The 18,782-nt window shown below is 36.7% G+C and overlaps 1 protein-coding gene across 1 annotated transcript in view; it reads right to left on the bottom strand.

Annotated features, from left to right (window-relative positions):
* Positions 1-18,782, bottom strand: part of SUGCT (succinyl-CoA:glutarate-CoA transferase) — a 336,377-nt gene that overhangs the window by 261,670 nt on the left and 55,925 nt on the right. The window contains exon 9 of the mRNA XM_075704878.1: positions 10,966-11,061. Within this exon, the coding sequence (XP_075560993.1) occupies positions 10,966-11,061 (96 nt within the window). The remainder of the gene's footprint in view (positions 1-10,965; positions 11,062-18,782) is intronic.

Raw genomic sequence — 18,782 nt, 5'->3', positions numbered from 1 at the left:
ATGTAAAACTAGCGTGCAAAAGTTCAAAAAGCTCATTAAACCCACACATGGACATACTCATTCAAAATTCTAGTGCCCTAAGCTTGCTGTAGCTGACATAAACCAAGATCACAGTCAGACAACTGCTTTGGCTGCTGCTACCTCAGATTGAGAGGTCCCTCCAGCACTGAGTGACCTCACCTCTGCAGGTTTTGCTGGATAGGGAGTCATCAGTGAAACTATTCTGTAAAATGATCCAGGGTGAAACAAACCAAAAATCATGAAACACAGACAAATGAACCCCAAGAACCTTTTAATAGTAAAACAGACTGAAGTTGTAGCTGGTAACGAATCGGCAAAGTTTAGGCATAGAGCTGTGTGCTGTTCTTCTACCCTGGCAGCTGAACACCTGAGAAGGAGATACAGCAATGTGATGCTGTTAAAAAATGAAAGCAAACTATTCTCAGGTGTCTTAACAGCATGTGAAAGCTCTTCATTTTACTCATAAACATGAACTCACCTAAGGCATTCATCAGATCCGGACACACCACTTGAAGAGGTGGACAAAGTGGAAATCATGTCAGAGAGAAAAACAAAAAAATATGAGAGGTTTAAAAAAATATAACCTTAGGGAAAACATGAATGAGCTGGCCTCACACAAACCAGGAAAGAGAACACTGTAGATGAGCTCTATGTATATTTTACATATGTAAAAACTTGCTGTAGACAATATAGCGATCAACTGCCATAATGCATCAGTAACTATACAGCCAAAAAACTTTTCCTAAATTCAGGCTCTATCTTCCTCATTGAAAATTGAATTATTTCTTTTCCTCCTTTCAGTGGGCATGGAGAACTAACTAAGCAAGACTCTAGGAAGATTTCAAAACTTCTAGTGAAGAGAAATTGGGACAAACATCTGTCAAAAGTATCCTAGATATAAGTGAACAAAGGTGAGGGTGTAGACTAGATAAAACTGGTTGAGATCCCCTTGGGGATACAGATATAAGATCAATTTCTCTAGCTTAATTTGTATTATAAGAGTAAACTCCAGTCAGCAAGTATTGCATGTTTTAGGTGATGATCAGGAAGTGTGGTTTTGTCAAAACAGAGAACTACTTTTAAAAAATTTCTCTCTCGCCTTCACCCTTATCACTCTCAATACAACTGAATTCAAGTCTTGTAGTGAAAGTCCTGCTTATCTTTAAAAGTCAGCAAATCAAAACAATTTTGGTAATAATAGGGGTTTAATAATAGAAAAAGCCTCAGATTACAATTTCTCAGTCTTTTTACCATCAGGTTTTGTTAGTGAGAGTATTGGTAAAAATACCTGGTTTAGCATCATGCAACATTACAGCTGAATGTAGCAAAGGGTATGAGTAAACATTAAAAAGCACTGTAATTTAAAGCTTATTTTCATAAGTAGATTTAGCATTTAAAACTTCAATGCTTTAGTAAGGCAATGGGACTGAGACTTCTTACATGCATATGTCATTTTTGAAAATAGAACAGAAGGTCTCTCAAAAATGCTACCCTTCCAATTAAAGTCCCAGAAGCTGCCTGTGTACTGGAGGACCACAGTTGTTATTCCAGTGGAGCTAAGCTAATTGTAGCAGTAATGCAATATTTTTAGAGGAAACAATATAGACCATGCCAAATTTGTTAGTATACATCAGTGCTTGGAAATTAAATTAATGACCAAATTTGCATGACGTATCAGCTCACTGTGAAAAGAAAGTGTCATCCTGCAAAGTAGCAATCAGGTTCTACAGTAAATCTTTATGAGGTAGTGCTCAATACCAAATACATCTAGAGGTGCCAAACAAGCTTCATAAACTCCACTCACAGATTGACCCACTCTGTGAACATCTTCACAGGATATCGTAACCTCTCCCATGAAAAAAATGAGAATAGATGTGATTTATATAGCAACTCCATTCATTAAACTAGCTCTGGATAGTCATGTTTCAGAGTTTCACAGTGACAAAGCACAGACCTCAAACAGATGCATTAAATGTGAGCAGAAATGCAATTCTCATGACGAGAGAAGTAAGAATATTGCAATGAGATGTGGGGAACAAGCATTCTTCTAGGCACGTAAATGCTATGTGAAAGGAAGTGTTTTACATTCTTGAGGACAATATGCAAAAGAGTGAAACAGTTTTGAACACCGTTCTGTTTCTGATGGCAGATGGTTCCCTTTTGGCTGAACAGTGGTAAAGGTTCTTAAACAGGTCTATAAGTACAGTGAACCTTCACATTGCTGAAAGAGAAGCATCACTCCATTAAAAGCAAGTTCATAAGCAAGTGTTAATCCCCATGCAACGTAGCATTTATCATTTTTCATGCAAGTGCTCATTCCAAGAGGATTATCACTTCCCCATCCTGCCCTCTGGCTGACTACACAGGGCAGAGAAATTCTTTATTCCATATGGAAGGGGAGAGGGAGATTGGCGGAAGCTGTGATCTCCAGCTTCCAGTTTTGCTGTAGCTACTCCAAGTTGAAAGTGGGAAAGAGCACAGGCCAATGTTGCAGCAGTTGCTCTTCAATGAGAGTATAGATATGGCTTCCCAGAAGCTGTCTAGCAATTAGTAACACATGTCATACTACAAAGATGGGGGGAGGGAGGTGGGGAGTGCAAGCACTCTTTGCTAATATCTGTGCAATCCTACCAACCCACCCGACTGAATGGTCAGATGCACCTTTGATTTGTCCACGCACACAGGATTTCATTTAAGTTTGATTAAAGTGATTCTATTCGAAATGCCGCACATTATTAATACAGTGACACAAATCAAGTACTGTAAGCACAGTTTTACAGCCAAGATCTGTGAGTATATAAATCCACTTGTGTAAGTTTATGAAATTTGAGCCGCCTTTCCTAATTAGATTTACACTTTTCTAAAGAACTGCCCTTTGAGGTGTAAAGAGCTTAGAAAAGAACATATTTTAGGTGGAATTATATTAGTTACAAGATACTTACGCTTTCCTTTGGGGCATAACGTCCTTACCTCTGTACTCATGTCTCTCCTTGCAGAAGAGCTACAGACTATATGTACAGCTCACCTGGGTGCTCTTATATAACAGATCTACTCATGCAACAATGTAATTGTAGGCAAAGCCATGTAAAGACAGAAGTTTTAGACTAGATGATATGTCAAACCCATCACAGAGACAATCAGAATATTATTTTGTAACACACCACACATATATAAAGTCAAAAACACTGCATATACAAAAGCAGCTAATAATGCTGATAATTTGTATCTACCATCCTACATAGCTCCTTAGAAATAAATGCTGCAACAAAAACTAGATTACATGAATGACATCTAGTGGACATACCCTTCCATAACAATCAACATTTTCCAACCAAACTGTCACAAGCTTCACATAGAAAAAGCAAGCACCTGAACATCAATTGAACAATGGTAAGAATTTTCCTGGTTTTTTTATCTATTCATTTGTCTGTCTTCATAAAGTTAATATCATCATGTGGACATGCCTTAATCTCTCCTGTGCCCCAAGAGTGAATATCATTCACCATAAATCACCAGATCCTCAAATTCTTAAGAAAATATAGCTTTAAAAGACTGTGAACACTGCCAAAGTCTGTACTCATTTCAGTCATTTAAAGTGATTCCTTTGTGTTTCATTCCCCATTACTGACCAGAAAGAGCTGATTTGTCCTGCTTGTACAATACATTGCACAAGGGATTGTGGTATTTTATTAGGGTTTCTAGTTACAATGGCAATACAAATCGCTATTTATATATGCAGGATGATTATGGCAGGAGTCATTGAGTGATACTGCTGCACACAGATTCCTGAGTTCTCTTTCAGACTGTTTAAACATGTTTCCGCTTTTGAGTGGCTGCACTATATATAGTTATACAACAACCATGAAACATGTTTTCAGAAAAGGAAAAGCAAAGTTTATTCTTCTGCCCAGGATCCGATAAGCAGATTAGAGGAAAGCAGTGATCCAGTTGCAGCCAGTATCTCCTCTACAAGCCCATAGATCCTACTTTTATCTTTTTCCAACCAGCCACAATTTGAGGAGCGATCTACTGATCAGGGCTCTGTTACACTGCCCTTCCTAAGAACTACAATTTGACATGGATATACAAATCTGTAATGTTCAGTACCCCTGCAACATGTTTGGAGGCTAACCATGCTGCTGTAAATAATACAAACTAGATCACTCACCCCAGCAATGGATGAATATGGAGGAAACAATGAACAGCATACATAAAAGACAAGTATGTCCACTAAATGACACTGAATATCAGTACACCTGTGTTCTGATCCTGGTTTTGTTAGCATTCTTCTCTTGTGACCACAGACAAGTGACAGACTAATAATATTAATGTACACCCAGTTTAAATGAGCATAAACACATATGGAATGCCGGGTTAGCTCAGTTGGTTAGAACATGGTGCTAATAACGCCAAGTTCACAGGTTCGATCCCTGCTTACTGCAGGGGGGTTGGGCTCGATGATCTCTCAAGGTCCCTTCCAACCCAAAGCATTCTATGATTCTGTGATTCTGTGATATAAGTGCAAACATACATAAGTACATACATAAGAATGCTTTATGATGGACTCAAAATAGTCCGTGACATTTCCCAGGACGAGGTTGCAAATGAGACAGTCTCAATTATCAGCTATCATTCCTTAATAACTGTGATTATCCTTATCTGTTTTGCAAATTCAAAGTATAAGACATAAAAAAATATCTTGCAGGCATTGCTTAAAGTAGAAAGGTGCAGGAGGATTTCCTTCAGGAAAAAAAAAGTATCAGGTTTTAAATTAAAAATATGTTTAATTTCCATCTGAAAATTTCCTGTGTACAGGGAAGAAGCTGTCTGTTCTATGTGAATACAAGGTCAGCTTCTTTAAAGTGCTGTGTCTGTGACAGGATACCATATGTATGAATGAATTCATAACTACATCTCACATTATACACTGAGCACATATCTAAAACTGCCCAAGGCAAACCTACTGATTTGGTTTCCAGACAGCCGCTCTGCCCAGGAGAGAGGCTTGTCCACTCACTGAAGGATGATCACCAGAAAGGTATCAATATAATGTTGTCAGGTTTGAATAACTAGAATTCGTTCCTCATAAATGGGCAGCTTTCTATGCAGATTCCCACAGATGATTACTATACCTTTTCATTGACTAAAATGGCAAAGAAACAGAATCCCTACTCCAGCGCTTCTTACCAAGCAGAGCACCAGCTGTGGTCCCTTATAATCACAATAACACCAAAACGTTTGTGCAGTCAGTAGTTAATCTAGTCATACCACAGTAAGACACTTCTGAAGAATCTAGTAAGGAAATCTACAAATACAAACTTGTCCAAAAAGAAAGAAAGAAAAGAAGTCCTGCAAACTATATCCTTGTTTTCCTGTTTTACAGAATCCAGGATGACACAGGCCTTTCTGGCTTCTCTCTTTCCTGTGCCTTCTAAGATAAAGATAGAAAGCAAGCAGCTAGTTAAAAAAACAAACCTGCAGGTAAGTAGTTTAAGGAGATATACTAGGCCACTAAAGTATCTGGGAGATTGGGTATTCATCATATGAGTCAAGACACCTATCTTGAGGATGGCCAAACTGTTCTTTGGAAACTGAAACCATACAGCGTGAGAGAGCACACTGCTGCTTGAGAGCACAAAGTTTCTATTCAGTTGATCTATGAATACATTTAATCATGTCAAACAGGCAATACTTTCAGCAGTGATATTTCATTGCTTAGAACAACATAGGACAATGGGCTCCCAAGGCAGTCTAAATAGTGCAGGTGAGTATTATGTAGATAAGGTTCACAGAGTAAGAAGGGCCATCTTGCACTTCCTGAATCTAGAACTCTCCCCCCCCCCCCCCAAAAAGATAATATCTGTATTTTATTTCTTTCCTATGCATAAGTTCCATCTTCTCCTAGATTAAGCCACAACAGAGAAGAAAAATTTTCTCCCATAACATCCATGTTGGACTTATTTAAGGAGAGTTTCACGCACAAAACAAAACTTTGCAAACAATCCAAGTTCTATTCTTTGTTGATTTTAATTCCAAGGCACACTAACTGCAGAAGTATCCCAATAAAACCACATAAAGACAGAAAAGAAAATGATTACACATCACAGTTCTTGTGTGGAATAAGCAGTTTGAAATTTCTGAATGATTGACATTATTCTGTTGTCCTCTCCACTGAAAGAAAGGGGCAGGGAGAGGAAGAGAGAGAGCAATGAAAAGTTCTGTGAGATTCTCCAGAACTGAGTTTGGAAAGTTGGTGTGCACGTCGTGCCTTTGTATGAAAAGCATCTCTGACAGATGAATCGGCTAAGTAACAACTTATGGCATTTCTCTGTTCCTGTGATGAGACAAGTGATGTGAGTGGGATTTTCTGTGTAAGACTCCTGGACAGGCTGAAATTCCACAAGCAAAAAGTATGAGATGCAGATGCTAAAAGTAATGCAGGGATATTTACATCTATGACTATACTCATCTTCCTACTACCGTATACCTTTCACTTCCCTGTGAGCTTATACTTTGGTTTTCATAACATATTTCAACTGCAAGACCTTTGACACAGAGACAGTTTCCTCATACAAAGGAAATTTTATGCCTAGCACAACAAGAAGTTGATGCTTAAAGAATCTAAGTGATGCTCTAACATAAAAACCATTAATGTTGGGTCTGATGAGTTATGACAATACACAGATCAGTCAACAGAAAAGATAATTGGTTAAAATAATAATTTCTTTCCTGTCATGTGGTTTCAATTTCTGTGCAGAATGGTGATGCCCTTTACACATTCTGAAAATATACTGAAGTATACTCGAGAAGACCCTGTGAGTCTTCAGACCAAATCTGGAACAGAAATAATATCATATTCATTGGGGGGTGGGGATATCTGTAAGAGCTTGGTTTCTCAGCTTTTAAAGAGACTTTCATTGTTATGGCCCAAGAGAAAACAGCCCGATGCCTTCTGCTGAAAGTTTGCCCCTGAAAGTGCTTCCCAAGTTGTCCGGGTGTCTGATGGCAAGGTGATAAGCTGCCACAGGAAACACCCTGTGAACACGCAGGTTACAACAGACTTTCTCAGGAGAATGAATATCCATTCAGAGTGGGCCCATTGGAAGATGAAAAAGTGAATGTCTAGATCTCACGTGTGGTACAGGCAAGATAGCTACATTGCTGAAACCACAAGAATGAGGGAAGACCTTATCACCCCAAATGAAAGACAGTAATGTAACTTTACTTTTCAGCACAATTATGTAAACCGGATGGATGCTTTTAAGCCCCTGATTTCCTCTGGATAATCATGAAGCAGCTGTAGCTAAACAAGGTGTCTCATTATAGAAACTTGTTTAAAAAAATTGCACTAATTACATTTAAGATACAAACCTTGAGTTCTGGGCTGTGTTTTAACACTTGAAACCAAGTAAATTGGGATCTGATTACATGCACTATCACAGGAGTGACCTATTCAAACTACATCACTCTGATTAAAAAGCAGGTATGCTCAAAGTAGATAATTTCTCATGAAGGGTTCAGCACTTAAAAATCTATTTCTGATTTTGGTTGATTAGAATCCAGAGTTCTTCATCTTTGTGGCACATTGCAAAGTTCACCTCCACTGAAAACCTATGGCAAACCTTTACAGACAACTTTACAGGAACCCTGAAAGACATTGTACACTCAAAAGAAGTTCAAAACCTTTCCTTTGTGTCCTGGTGATGAGCACACAGAACTGAAAACTCAGACATTTCAGATGATCATGCCGCAAAGTCAGCACATTATCAGCAAATGAGAAAAACCTTAAAAGAGTATGAAAGTCCTTGCACACCAGACTTCACATCTCTTACATTAAGTGCTTGTTGCTCAGACCAGAAATAGATTTTCAAAGGTCCTACACATCTTGGTAGTTTCAGGAAAGAGAAAACCCAGCTGCCCATTAATGCTCAATTTTTTTGGTTTTATACAGAAGGAAAAGTAAGAAAGGTCATTCTAGAGAACACATTCAGGGACGAATTATGCTGATAGTTTTTCAGTCAAGAAGCAACAGGGAATTCAGTGAAATTACAGAGATATACTCAAAGTTAAATTTGGCCTTGTAAACAGAAAAAAATAGAGTCATTTGCAAAGATATTCTGAACAAAATTATTCAATTGAAGCTCAATGAAATAAAAGCTACAATAGCATTCAGTATACACTACTGAATGTATTAAACAGAGCACTAGAACACTTTAACTGTAAAAACTAAGCAAAAAAAGTACTATTTATGTACATATTTAAGATGCTTTTGACATATTTTTTATTAAATTTTGGTCACTACTCTAGCTTGACTCTGATCAGACCTCTGTCACACAGAAAGATGATGTAAATTATTTAGATCTTGCCTTTTTAATATCTATAAAAGGATCTCTCATGTTTACCCAATCTTCCAAGATTTAACGTAGTCTGACACCTTTTAACAGGATTGCAGGCTCTGTATCACTTCAAAGTTATAATTTACTACCTGTGTGAAAACTCAAGATACGGCAAATGACAACAAAATGAAGTTGAGGACATCAGAAAAAACCCAAGAGTTCGCTACCACATACTTGTTCTGAAATATATCGAAATCCAATTTTCTGAAACATGATTTTTATTATTTGAACAAATTATAGTTCACTTGCAGAAAATATCTTGAAACAAAAAAACCCACATTTATTTGTAAAAATTAGCACTGTGATAGTCACATATTAGTTTAGTAAGCAAAAGATAGTATATTCAATAACTTGGGTAAGGGATGGAAGTCAGGTTTCAGAGTTCTGTTCTAAACTATATTACAAATGAGCTATGGAAGCAACTATAAAAGCAGTACAATAGTAACAGTGAGGGTCAATTCAAGTTTCTGAAGAGCTTTGCAGTCTAAGTATAGCTTATGTTAGTAAAGCGAAAAATAAACTCTAGAAAGCATAATATACTTATGGTTACAATCAGAATTATAACCATGCTAGATGATGGAATGTTAACAGATGAGCCATAAACAGACACACACAACTCCACCCATAGTAAATCCACCCTAATTACTGGTTTATGAACAAGAAAATTCAGATTAAAATTGTTTATAATATTGAGGTAATATTTCTAATGTCTACTATAGAAACAGCATACAGAAACAGAGGAACCATAGTTTAGACAGGATTTATTAAAAAAAAACCCAAACAGTTTTTTACATATTGACTAATCTAGATTAAACCAGAAGCTAAAACAATCTCCTCAAAATTTGTATATCTAGAGGGCTGTCTATGTAAAAAGAAACAAAGGATACTCAATGTATGCTTTTCTTTTCATTTTCACTGTGGAAAAACAAAGGCAAAAGGACACAAAAGAATGCAAGTTTCAGTTATTCAGCCAACTGCAGTACAGTGATGATAAAATGTTTTGTTTAGTCAGGTTTTTTGTTTTGCTTATACAAACTTCAGACACTTCAGCTCTGTTTTATACTTTCAACATACCGAAGTTCAAAAAGGGTTGCACCAAAAGGTCACATCACAGAAACACAGCAGAATGTAACTACTTGTCTAGTGGAAGCCTGGTTACACTGGGTCATGCACAGCTGGTTCTAGAAAACATGGCCATACTGCCACACCATGCCAACCCGAGTGTAGCACAGCCATAGCTGTGTTGCACTACACCTGAGACAAGAATACTGCAGTGCCAAACTTATCCTTGCAGAAACAAACATCTCCCCATCGGTCTGAGATAATCTGCAATCTGTTCGAGCAAATTCATAACAAGACAGTTGACTATGCAGTGGTATGTACTGAAAAAAGTCTCCTAGCTCAAGTAGCTCTTACAAAACCAGCTGATTTTAGTTTTAGACCTGAGGAGGCCTGGCTGTGACAGTGATAGTGTTCTGCATAATGATGGAAGATTTTTCCTTCAGAGTTTCTGTGGCCACAAGCAGCAAACCTGTTAATGTTATAATCACCACTGCCTCCACCACTGGGAAGATGACAATATATCGAGTTCCCCTCACCTTCTCTAAAAAGAAAGGAGGTGGTAAAGAAACTGAGTGGTGTTCAGGGGCAGTTCTCCCAGACAAATGCTGGAAACTACCCCTCTCAGGATTTAAAGGACTCCAGCCAGAAATTGAGAAATACAGGCTCTGCCTAGCTACTTGCAAACATGACTATTTGATGAGAAGTGCCAAAAATTATGAAGTAAATAGATTTTTTTAAATTAAATATACGCACAAGTCTCCATAAGTTAGCATGAATTCCATCAAGAATACAAAATGTTCAGCTAGAAAAGAATAAAATTTTCTTTGTTTACTGGAAAAATTTCCCATACTAGCCAGAAGTAAGATAAAACTTGAAGTAATTTTTTTTTTCCTGTGCTTGTTTATATGATGACGGTCATGTTATTTTAAGGAATTTCAACACTTCATTAGATGTAGCAGACTATGAATTCCACTGGGGAGATGTGAGGTCTGGGTAATTCCTTTTGCAAACCTGTTGTCTCACTGAGCCACAGTGATTTGTAGCAAAATCAATAGAAAACAACAAATACATAGAACTCCCAGATCTTCATGGTCATTTACATTGTTCTTGTAGACTCACAAGATAAAAATACCAAAATTCAGAGGCAAAAGATTTCAATTTATTACTGGTATGGAAGTCAGGTAACCCTTAAAAAAAAAAAGGTTTCTCTGTCAGGTGAAAACCAATCAAGTCATCATACTAGCTTTAAAGTCATCCAATTTCAGCAAACACCTTTGATCTATTTCAGTGTTCTGTTACTAATCTGCTGCTGCCAAAGAAATATGCAAAATGCAGAAATGACAATGAACAACAGAACTTTGTCCTACCTAGACACAGACACATTACAGATTACAGCAGGTCATGGGAAAAGTAAGTTAGTTCTCAATCTCATAACACACAAAATCATGAATTCCAAGAGCAAAAAAACCTAATGCTTTCTGCTTACCTGATACGGAACAATACTCCCATGAGCAGTACCCCAGCGTTTTGCTTCAATTTTGCAATTAAGGTAATTAGCTGCTACATGAGTGAGACATGCAACCTGGAAATGGAGAAAAAGTAAAGTATTCAGGAAAGCTGAAACTTCGTTGACAACTTCTCTGAGATGTCTGTCTATTTATATGTGCTTCAGATACATAAGTTAAAATATTTTATGTCACAAAAGTATCCTTTATATAATACCTATTATGTATTTTTTTTAATATGAAAAAATTTCAGGCTACATCTCTATCATGGAAATGCTTGTATAAGTACAACTCAATAAACTCAAAAAATAATACATGTCCTATAACAGTAGTAAAGCTAGACAAATCTAGCATTAAACTACCCTAAGAGATAAGACAGTACTACACTAAATATTTTGCAGAATGGTCAACTGCAGCAAACAAAAAAAAAAAATATATCAGTGTCTTGCCCAAAGTCTAGTGGGAAGCATGATGGATTTGTGGGATAGAACTCACCATTTCCTGAACCTCAATCCCATGCTTAAATCACAAAGGCTTTTTCTCAGTTACAAGATTATCTTTCTGTTTTCTCCTATGCTTCTCATTTTACATGTCCAAGCTATGGAAAATACTTCCGAATTCTTCAGCTCCCCACATGCTCTGTAATATTAATTAAGTGGTAGGCCTTGATAAATCATCTGCCATTAGAAGATAAGTAGAGATTTATCAAGTTATTAGTCAGACAGACAAAACTGGAAAAAGATTAATTTTGTGAAAAATATGGCGTGCTAATTTAGTAACCATAATTTCAGAGGGAAAATCTATACTTTGTAAGCACGAATATATCTTAGGTAAGAGAAGTGAACGTTTATGATGCAGTAATGCATGAAAATCAGTGGTTCTGTTATAATCAATGGCAGACTCTTTATTCTTACTTCTTCGAGGGAAGACAGTGTGTGGCTATATATCTGAAGCCAAGTAACACAAGAAAGCATTACAGTTAGTGTGCAAGGTTATCACTAATTCACCAGACTCAATATATTTGTTTTACACTGAAACTAGTTGTGCCAGTAAGTGCAACTGCTTGCCTAAACAATAGGCCATGTGACCATTTTTTTTTCAAAAATATTTTCTTCATATTTCTCCCCTAGATGGAAGAAATTTGCTATGATAATCCAACTGTTTACACTATTCTGTGCCTACTAATCAGTCTAATCTACATCAAAACATGCAGATATTAATTCATAGTCCACTATTCACATTCCAATATGTGAATTACATCAGAATTTCTAGAAAAAGAATGCCGTTTCATTTTCTTCTCCTTTCTCCATATATGCTGAAAAGGCAATGTGAATGTGTCACTCTCGCATTTAAAGCAAATATTTAACTGTAAATCATGGATACAGTGATTTAGCTCAGCAGAAAACCTAGGAAAATACACAGCAAATAAGAATTTAACTGCTGCCAAAAACTATATCCATATATACTAACTACAAATACAATGCCTTTTTCCTGAGTACTGTTGGAAAACACTTTGTAGTTGGATTTCAGCTGCAGCTTATTATAGCCCAGTGTCACTTCATTCTGCTAAAATGTTGAACAATGTCTAGTCTGTCCTTCAGTCCCCAGGAAAATCTCAGCAATTAAGGAAATGGATCTGGGAGTACGTGGAAAAGACTTTTCTTCTGGTTTGCAACTTTCCTCAGCAACGTAGAATGAAACACACCGTTATTACAGAGAGAGTTTAATGAGTCACAAAAGTGTGTTATTTATTAATAACACTACCTACCCTAGACCCATCATTCCTGTCATTTTTCAATTTGGGGTCACACTCCACAGTGATATTTTTTTCTACCACAGCAAATGGCTATGCAATGATGATGAAATATTAATCGTTAGATATTCTTCTGTATTTGTGTGTAACACAAATAGCTGCTTTATTCCACACCAATTTCACTGACAGGTGACATGCATCCACTACAACAGGCTTTTACTTTTAAAGACACAAGAATGCCCTCTGTAATATATGCATTTAACTTTTCACAGTTCTGGAAGGAAACACTATACCTAACTTAACTCTGGGAAGGACATAGTGAATTAAAACCAAGTGAAACAGAAATCCTAAAATAGTGATTTTTAATATAATGGAGCCAAAATTTCATTCCATTTATTTGTTTATATTCTATGCTGTAGAAATAGAGCTATGAGTTTCATAAACAAAATTCTTCACAAGAAGTTTCACAAGAAAACTTCCACCCTTAAAAAAATCTTTTTAACAGAGTGTTGCAAATTGCTTCAGCTTTCTCAATGAGATTAATATAATTCTTTCAATGGTGGAAAACATACACGTCTAGATTTCTCCAAAGCATTTGTTCACACTACCATAGGAAAAAAAGAATTAAAACAATACTTTCTAGATATTGGAATTGCACCACTGAAGCTGCTGGTCAAAGACTTGTTTCAGTAGCAATAGACAGCAAATACCAGGGAAGTCAGAAGCTTAGTAAAGACAGCAATTCTGGAACTAAAAGGTGCTTAGACTATATCAAGGCCCCAGTTCAACATGATACTTAGTCTGAAGAATAATTCCATTTCAATATACCGATCACTTGCTTGAATGCATATGCCGATGTGTCCTGCTGAAACTGGTTTACTTACTGTTTTTTCAATGAATCATGAAGGAAAAAGGCTTTTCGTTCCCTTTGACTTCCTTCTCTGAGTTGGGTACCTTGTTCATACCCAAATCAGCCAGCCAAAAAGAATTATTATTAGTAGTAGTAGTAGTATCAAACAAACTTACATTGACCACATCAAAGTACATATTTCAGCGCTTTGTGTTTTATGTATAAACACACTTAGCTGAGTGAACCCTGCAGCCTTTTGCCCCTTTCATAATAACTCTCTGATGAATTCAGCAGACTTAAAAGACAATTCTATTTCTACTGTCCCATCAAACTGTTATAGACAGTTCCAGGATTACCATGCTTTTCCCTTTCCTCTCTTCCTGGCTCAGTTTATTCTCTCTGGTCTCTCCAAAGATTTACTCTCACTAAAAAGGCACTATCCAAAAAAATCTTTCAGCATATACATTTTATGTACTTCATAAAGAACACAAAGAATTTATGTATCTGTACCTTACGGTTGTTAAGCAAACTGCTCAACTATAAGCATAAAAAAGATGTCCCAACTGAACATTTCTACAGACATTATATCCCCTAGAAAAAATGTTTTTAACAAAATAAGTCTGTTTCTCCAAATTCCCCTGTAATTCAAGACTCAGTTAGGACCTCACTGCTAGAGACACTTCTTGCAGTAGGAATATCTATAGTACAATCAATCTTTCAAAACAAAGTTTGGGTACATCTGTATTACATATTCAGTTAAGTATTTTTAAATCTATATTTAAAACTGCCTTCCTGAAACCTTATAGACCCATTTCTTTTCTCCTTTAATTAAGAACTAATCCTTAAAAGTAACCTTTGTATTTGTAACATTAAAGCAGATGTAATACAACGATACAGACATCTCTGTATTCATTTGCTTGCAGAGACAGATCTATGCACGGTAAATGTGTATTATCAAATATCTACAGATAAGCATTTCTTTATTTCACATCAATAAAGGGAACACACACTTCAACATTCCTTTCTGATATTATTGTTGATGGCCAAATCACATATTTGCATTACATACTTACTTAAACCAGAACAAAAAGAGAGCTGCATTAAGGTCTGAAAAGTTATGCTCAGCTTATGATGGAATCAGACAGATGAGAAACAAGATATTAAAAGCCACAAGGTGAGCAGACAAAGAGAAGAGACAGAATTTCAAAAGATTTTTTTCAAGATAGTACATCAAACATAATTTATTACAAAGAGTTCACCGAGTCAATCAATCATTTAGATGCAAGTTCAACAAGTGTATATGAATAACAAAAGAAGACAGGTAACTGGAAAGAGGAGAAAATAACATTTTAATTATATTCTTTGCTTTCTTCTCCCTCCAATTTTGCGTCCGCTTTCCTGCCTCGTATCTTAACAAGGCTTTGACTCTTAGCCAAGATAATTTTTTTTTCTCATTCTTTGTTTACTTTTTCTTAAAGTAGGCTTGTAGACTGTCTTTTAGGAACTTTGAGACACAGGCATTTTACAGCAGCACAGATAACTTATGCTATACTACTGAACTAGTAACACAAATATTAATTTATAACTTTGTAGAAAAAAATCATCCTGGAGAATTTCAGTGCCTTCTGTTGTTATGTTGCCAATAATCTTCCACTTATACCTTCTCCATACTTCTGGTGACATGGAAAAAAGTTCTTTACATGAGAAAAAATTGATCATAAGACCACCATCCTCATTTGGTGTACACTAACAAAGCTCTCTTAAAATCACTGATCCTATGCTGGTAGTTACCTAATGACTGATTTTACTGCTTTACATGTTTTCCCCCTTCCATGTTGCAATAAATAGTTTGACACTAATAAATCAACATTCAGGTTTGATTAATTTTGCTTTTGCAATTACCTACCGTCGCCCTTCTCATTTGTATATTTGTATTGAAGCTGCTTCCATGGACACGTGCATGGGGTGACCCTTGGCTCTTGCTCCTTGAGTGTCTTTTTCATTAAAAAATAAAAATCAAAACCAAAACCCTCTATCTTTACCGAGAAAACCCCACTCCATTTGGAAGAAAACGCCACTCTTCCAGCTGAAGTCTAATTACATTTAGCCACAAAGGTTAATGAGAGTAGAAATAAGTTCTTACTAGTCTGCAATCACCTTGCTGCTGCCATAGACAGTACACACGTTTTATACTACATCCTAAGAATTGAACCAACTGGTTCAGGACGTTGCACCACGCCACAATGAACAGTGCTGTTCTACCAGTTTTTAGGCAGGCAACTGTGTTTCAAGCTCCTGCAAGAATGAACTGGGCAGCAGGAACCACTGCCTTGCACAGAGGCAAGAAAGCTGCCACAATTCAAGGCAGCCCGTTCCACAGGGGCCCAGCAGGAAGCCACAGCCTTCCCTTGTCAACAAACATCACCTCACCTCTGGGCACGTAAGGGCCTCCCATCTAGCCTGGAGTCGAGAGCTCTGCAGGACCCGGAAATCAGCTCAAGAGTGCCATACACCCATAGGCTGGGCAGACATCCCCCCATGCAGGTGCACAGCAAAGCCACAGCACACAAAGGAGCAAGATTTTACAAATTCATCACTGGTGCCCCTACATCTGTGCAAGGCAGCAGGTCTGACATTCTCCTGGATTCACAACTATCATCCCATAATCCCTCTCCACACTGTTTTTCCCCTCCCCTTCAAGAGCCACTAGTACTGTAGCTGCTTTCAACCAGTGCTTTGCAGGCCCGCAAATTCCATGAATGACTTCGAAGAGGTCTGCAAAAACTAACTAGAAAAGCAAGACTACTATCACGTAGGCCAAGGCTTACTATTACACTGCCTTTAGAAAATGTCTGTGGTCACGTTATGAACACTGTGCTCTGGGTAAAAAGTGTTTTCTTTTCCAGTGACGCTGATTTCTTTTAATGTGAACCTCCATAAACTGATCATGAATTCACCTTTCGCAAAAGAAAACTCCTGGCATTGAAGCATCCACAAATGGTATAATCCCAGCCACAAATACAATCTTGTGAAGATAAAATCAAATCCTTAATGACAAATAACTACAGTTTTAGAACAGATGTGTTCTAAATTCATATTCATATTAGGTCCTGTTTTAGGGCCTTCCAACCAGACACTTAAGCAGGTATCCAACTCTGTGCCAGTAATCACATGCAGCTTGTGGGACGTGCTGGTTAAAGTTAGCCATTTCAAACAGCCACAGCAAATCCCAGTCACAGAAATGATGTGCTAGGTGGTGCTTAATGAACCAGAAACAATAAAAAAAAAACATGCATTGAGAAAAACAAAGGCAATGTATTTGAAAACCCTATCTTGAACACAGATACTCAGAGGGGAAGAAAACTAAGAGAGCAAACCAGACTTTAAAGTGCACGGTTGTGCAGATACTTTTTTAGTGTGAAAATGATGGCTGAAAACAACTTTTGCTTTATTAAAAAAAAAAGCTTAGACTATAAATATAGAGAAACTGAGGCGTCTTCAAAAACACAAGGCATTTGGCATAGCAGAGAACTGCTGAGTTGAGTGAAATGCAACAACAAAAAAAAAACCTGATCTACAAATGATTTTTTTAATGAGCTATTTAGAGCTTATAAAAGACCAGAATGAATGCTTCTGTGCTTCCCACAGCATGGAGATCATCTCCTGATTAAGATTCAATTAGTATTAAGAATAGCAAAGATTGATGCAACTAATGTTGCATCAGATGTAGGACTTGAAATTTAAAAAATATATATTATTCAGCACACAGTTTCAAGAGAAAGTAAATGTTAAATAGACTCCTATCTCTCCTTAGTCTCCACTTTAAAAAAACAAACAAACAAAAAAACCCAACAAACCTACACACACACTCAGATGAATTTTAGGTGAAGGATCAGAAATAAAAATCCTGACCACAGAATCTATTAGACAGCACTGGCATGAAAGAGGAAAAAAAAAAAAAAATTAAATGAGCTCTGGTTGAAGAAAGCAACATTTTAAAATGAAGAATAAATTACATTGGCTTGATTAAAATAAAATACAAATAAGCTTTTTCTGAAAGTGTAAAAAAAAACATACTGCTTCAACCACTGAAAAATTCCTGTTTCAGCTTCATAACAACACAGGAACAGTTCTAAGGAATCTGTCCCTTTAAAAAAAAAAAACTATTAAAGAATAATATTCAAGTTAAACAAAAAACCTCCAAAGATAGTCTGTATACTCTGTGCAAGAGCTTGGTGCACTTATATACAAACCTTAATCACACAGTCCTATACTATTTTTCTGTCAAATTTCTGACTCATTTAATTAGTAGGTACTTATTGAATATTTACTTTTAATTTATTCGGGAATCCACAGCCCAAACACTCCACCGAATCTCCTAGAGAGTCCCTACCAGCCTTTAGGCACACCATATGTCATACACATTGCACCTTCTACCACCCTGCATTCCTTTCAAAAGACACTTCCCCGAAACAAGTGTGATTCATCTGTCAGATTTCAAGTTTCCACTCCAAAGAATGAAGGCGCTGAATTTCTCAGGAGGAGGAAGAAAGAAAGAAAAAAAAAGAAAAAAAGAAAAAAAAAAAAGCCGCCCATCAACCTATTTTCCCATAACTTGTTCCTGGAAACAGATGAATCATTTTAATAGTAACTTTGAAAACAAATCACTTTTTGGCAATTCCATGACATGGAAAATTCAACCAAAACAGTTAAAACATTGGCAAAGTCATAAAAATTAAAATCAGACTCTGATAACAGACATATCAGACCAACCTTAACTATAAATGACACTTCTACAATCATTTCCTCAAGTCTCCATCTTCTCTGAAGAAAGAATATATATCCACTGAAATATTAAATGCATTAAACTCTTTATTTTCACACAGCTTTACTAAGTCCAGCCAAAATTCAACTTAAAAAGTTTCTTCTGCTACATTTTACACAGTTTTTTTTTAATATTATAACACATTAGAAGTGTGTTTGTCTGCTCCTGACAATGTCATTTTCATCTTATCTGTGGAGAATTGTCCCTCCACAAAAATAATAGTACTTGTGCTGCAGCAGTGCAAGCAGGTAGATTTTTAGATTTTTCATTCGATACATAGGGAGGCATGTACAGAAACGAGCCATGTCTATTTGGTTGGGTGAGAAATGTTCAAATATTCCACCCCTATTATCACAGCCAAATCTCCTCT

Source organism: Pelecanus crispus, chromosome 2 (assembly GCF_030463565.1).
Source record: "Pelecanus crispus isolate bPelCri1 chromosome 2, bPelCri1.pri, whole genome shotgun sequence".
NCBI classification, from domain to species: Eukaryota; Metazoa; Chordata; class Aves; order Pelecaniformes; family Pelecanidae; genus Pelecanus; species Pelecanus crispus.
Note: the sequence above shows the minus strand (reverse complement) of the source record. Positions and strands in the feature narration are given on the sequence as shown.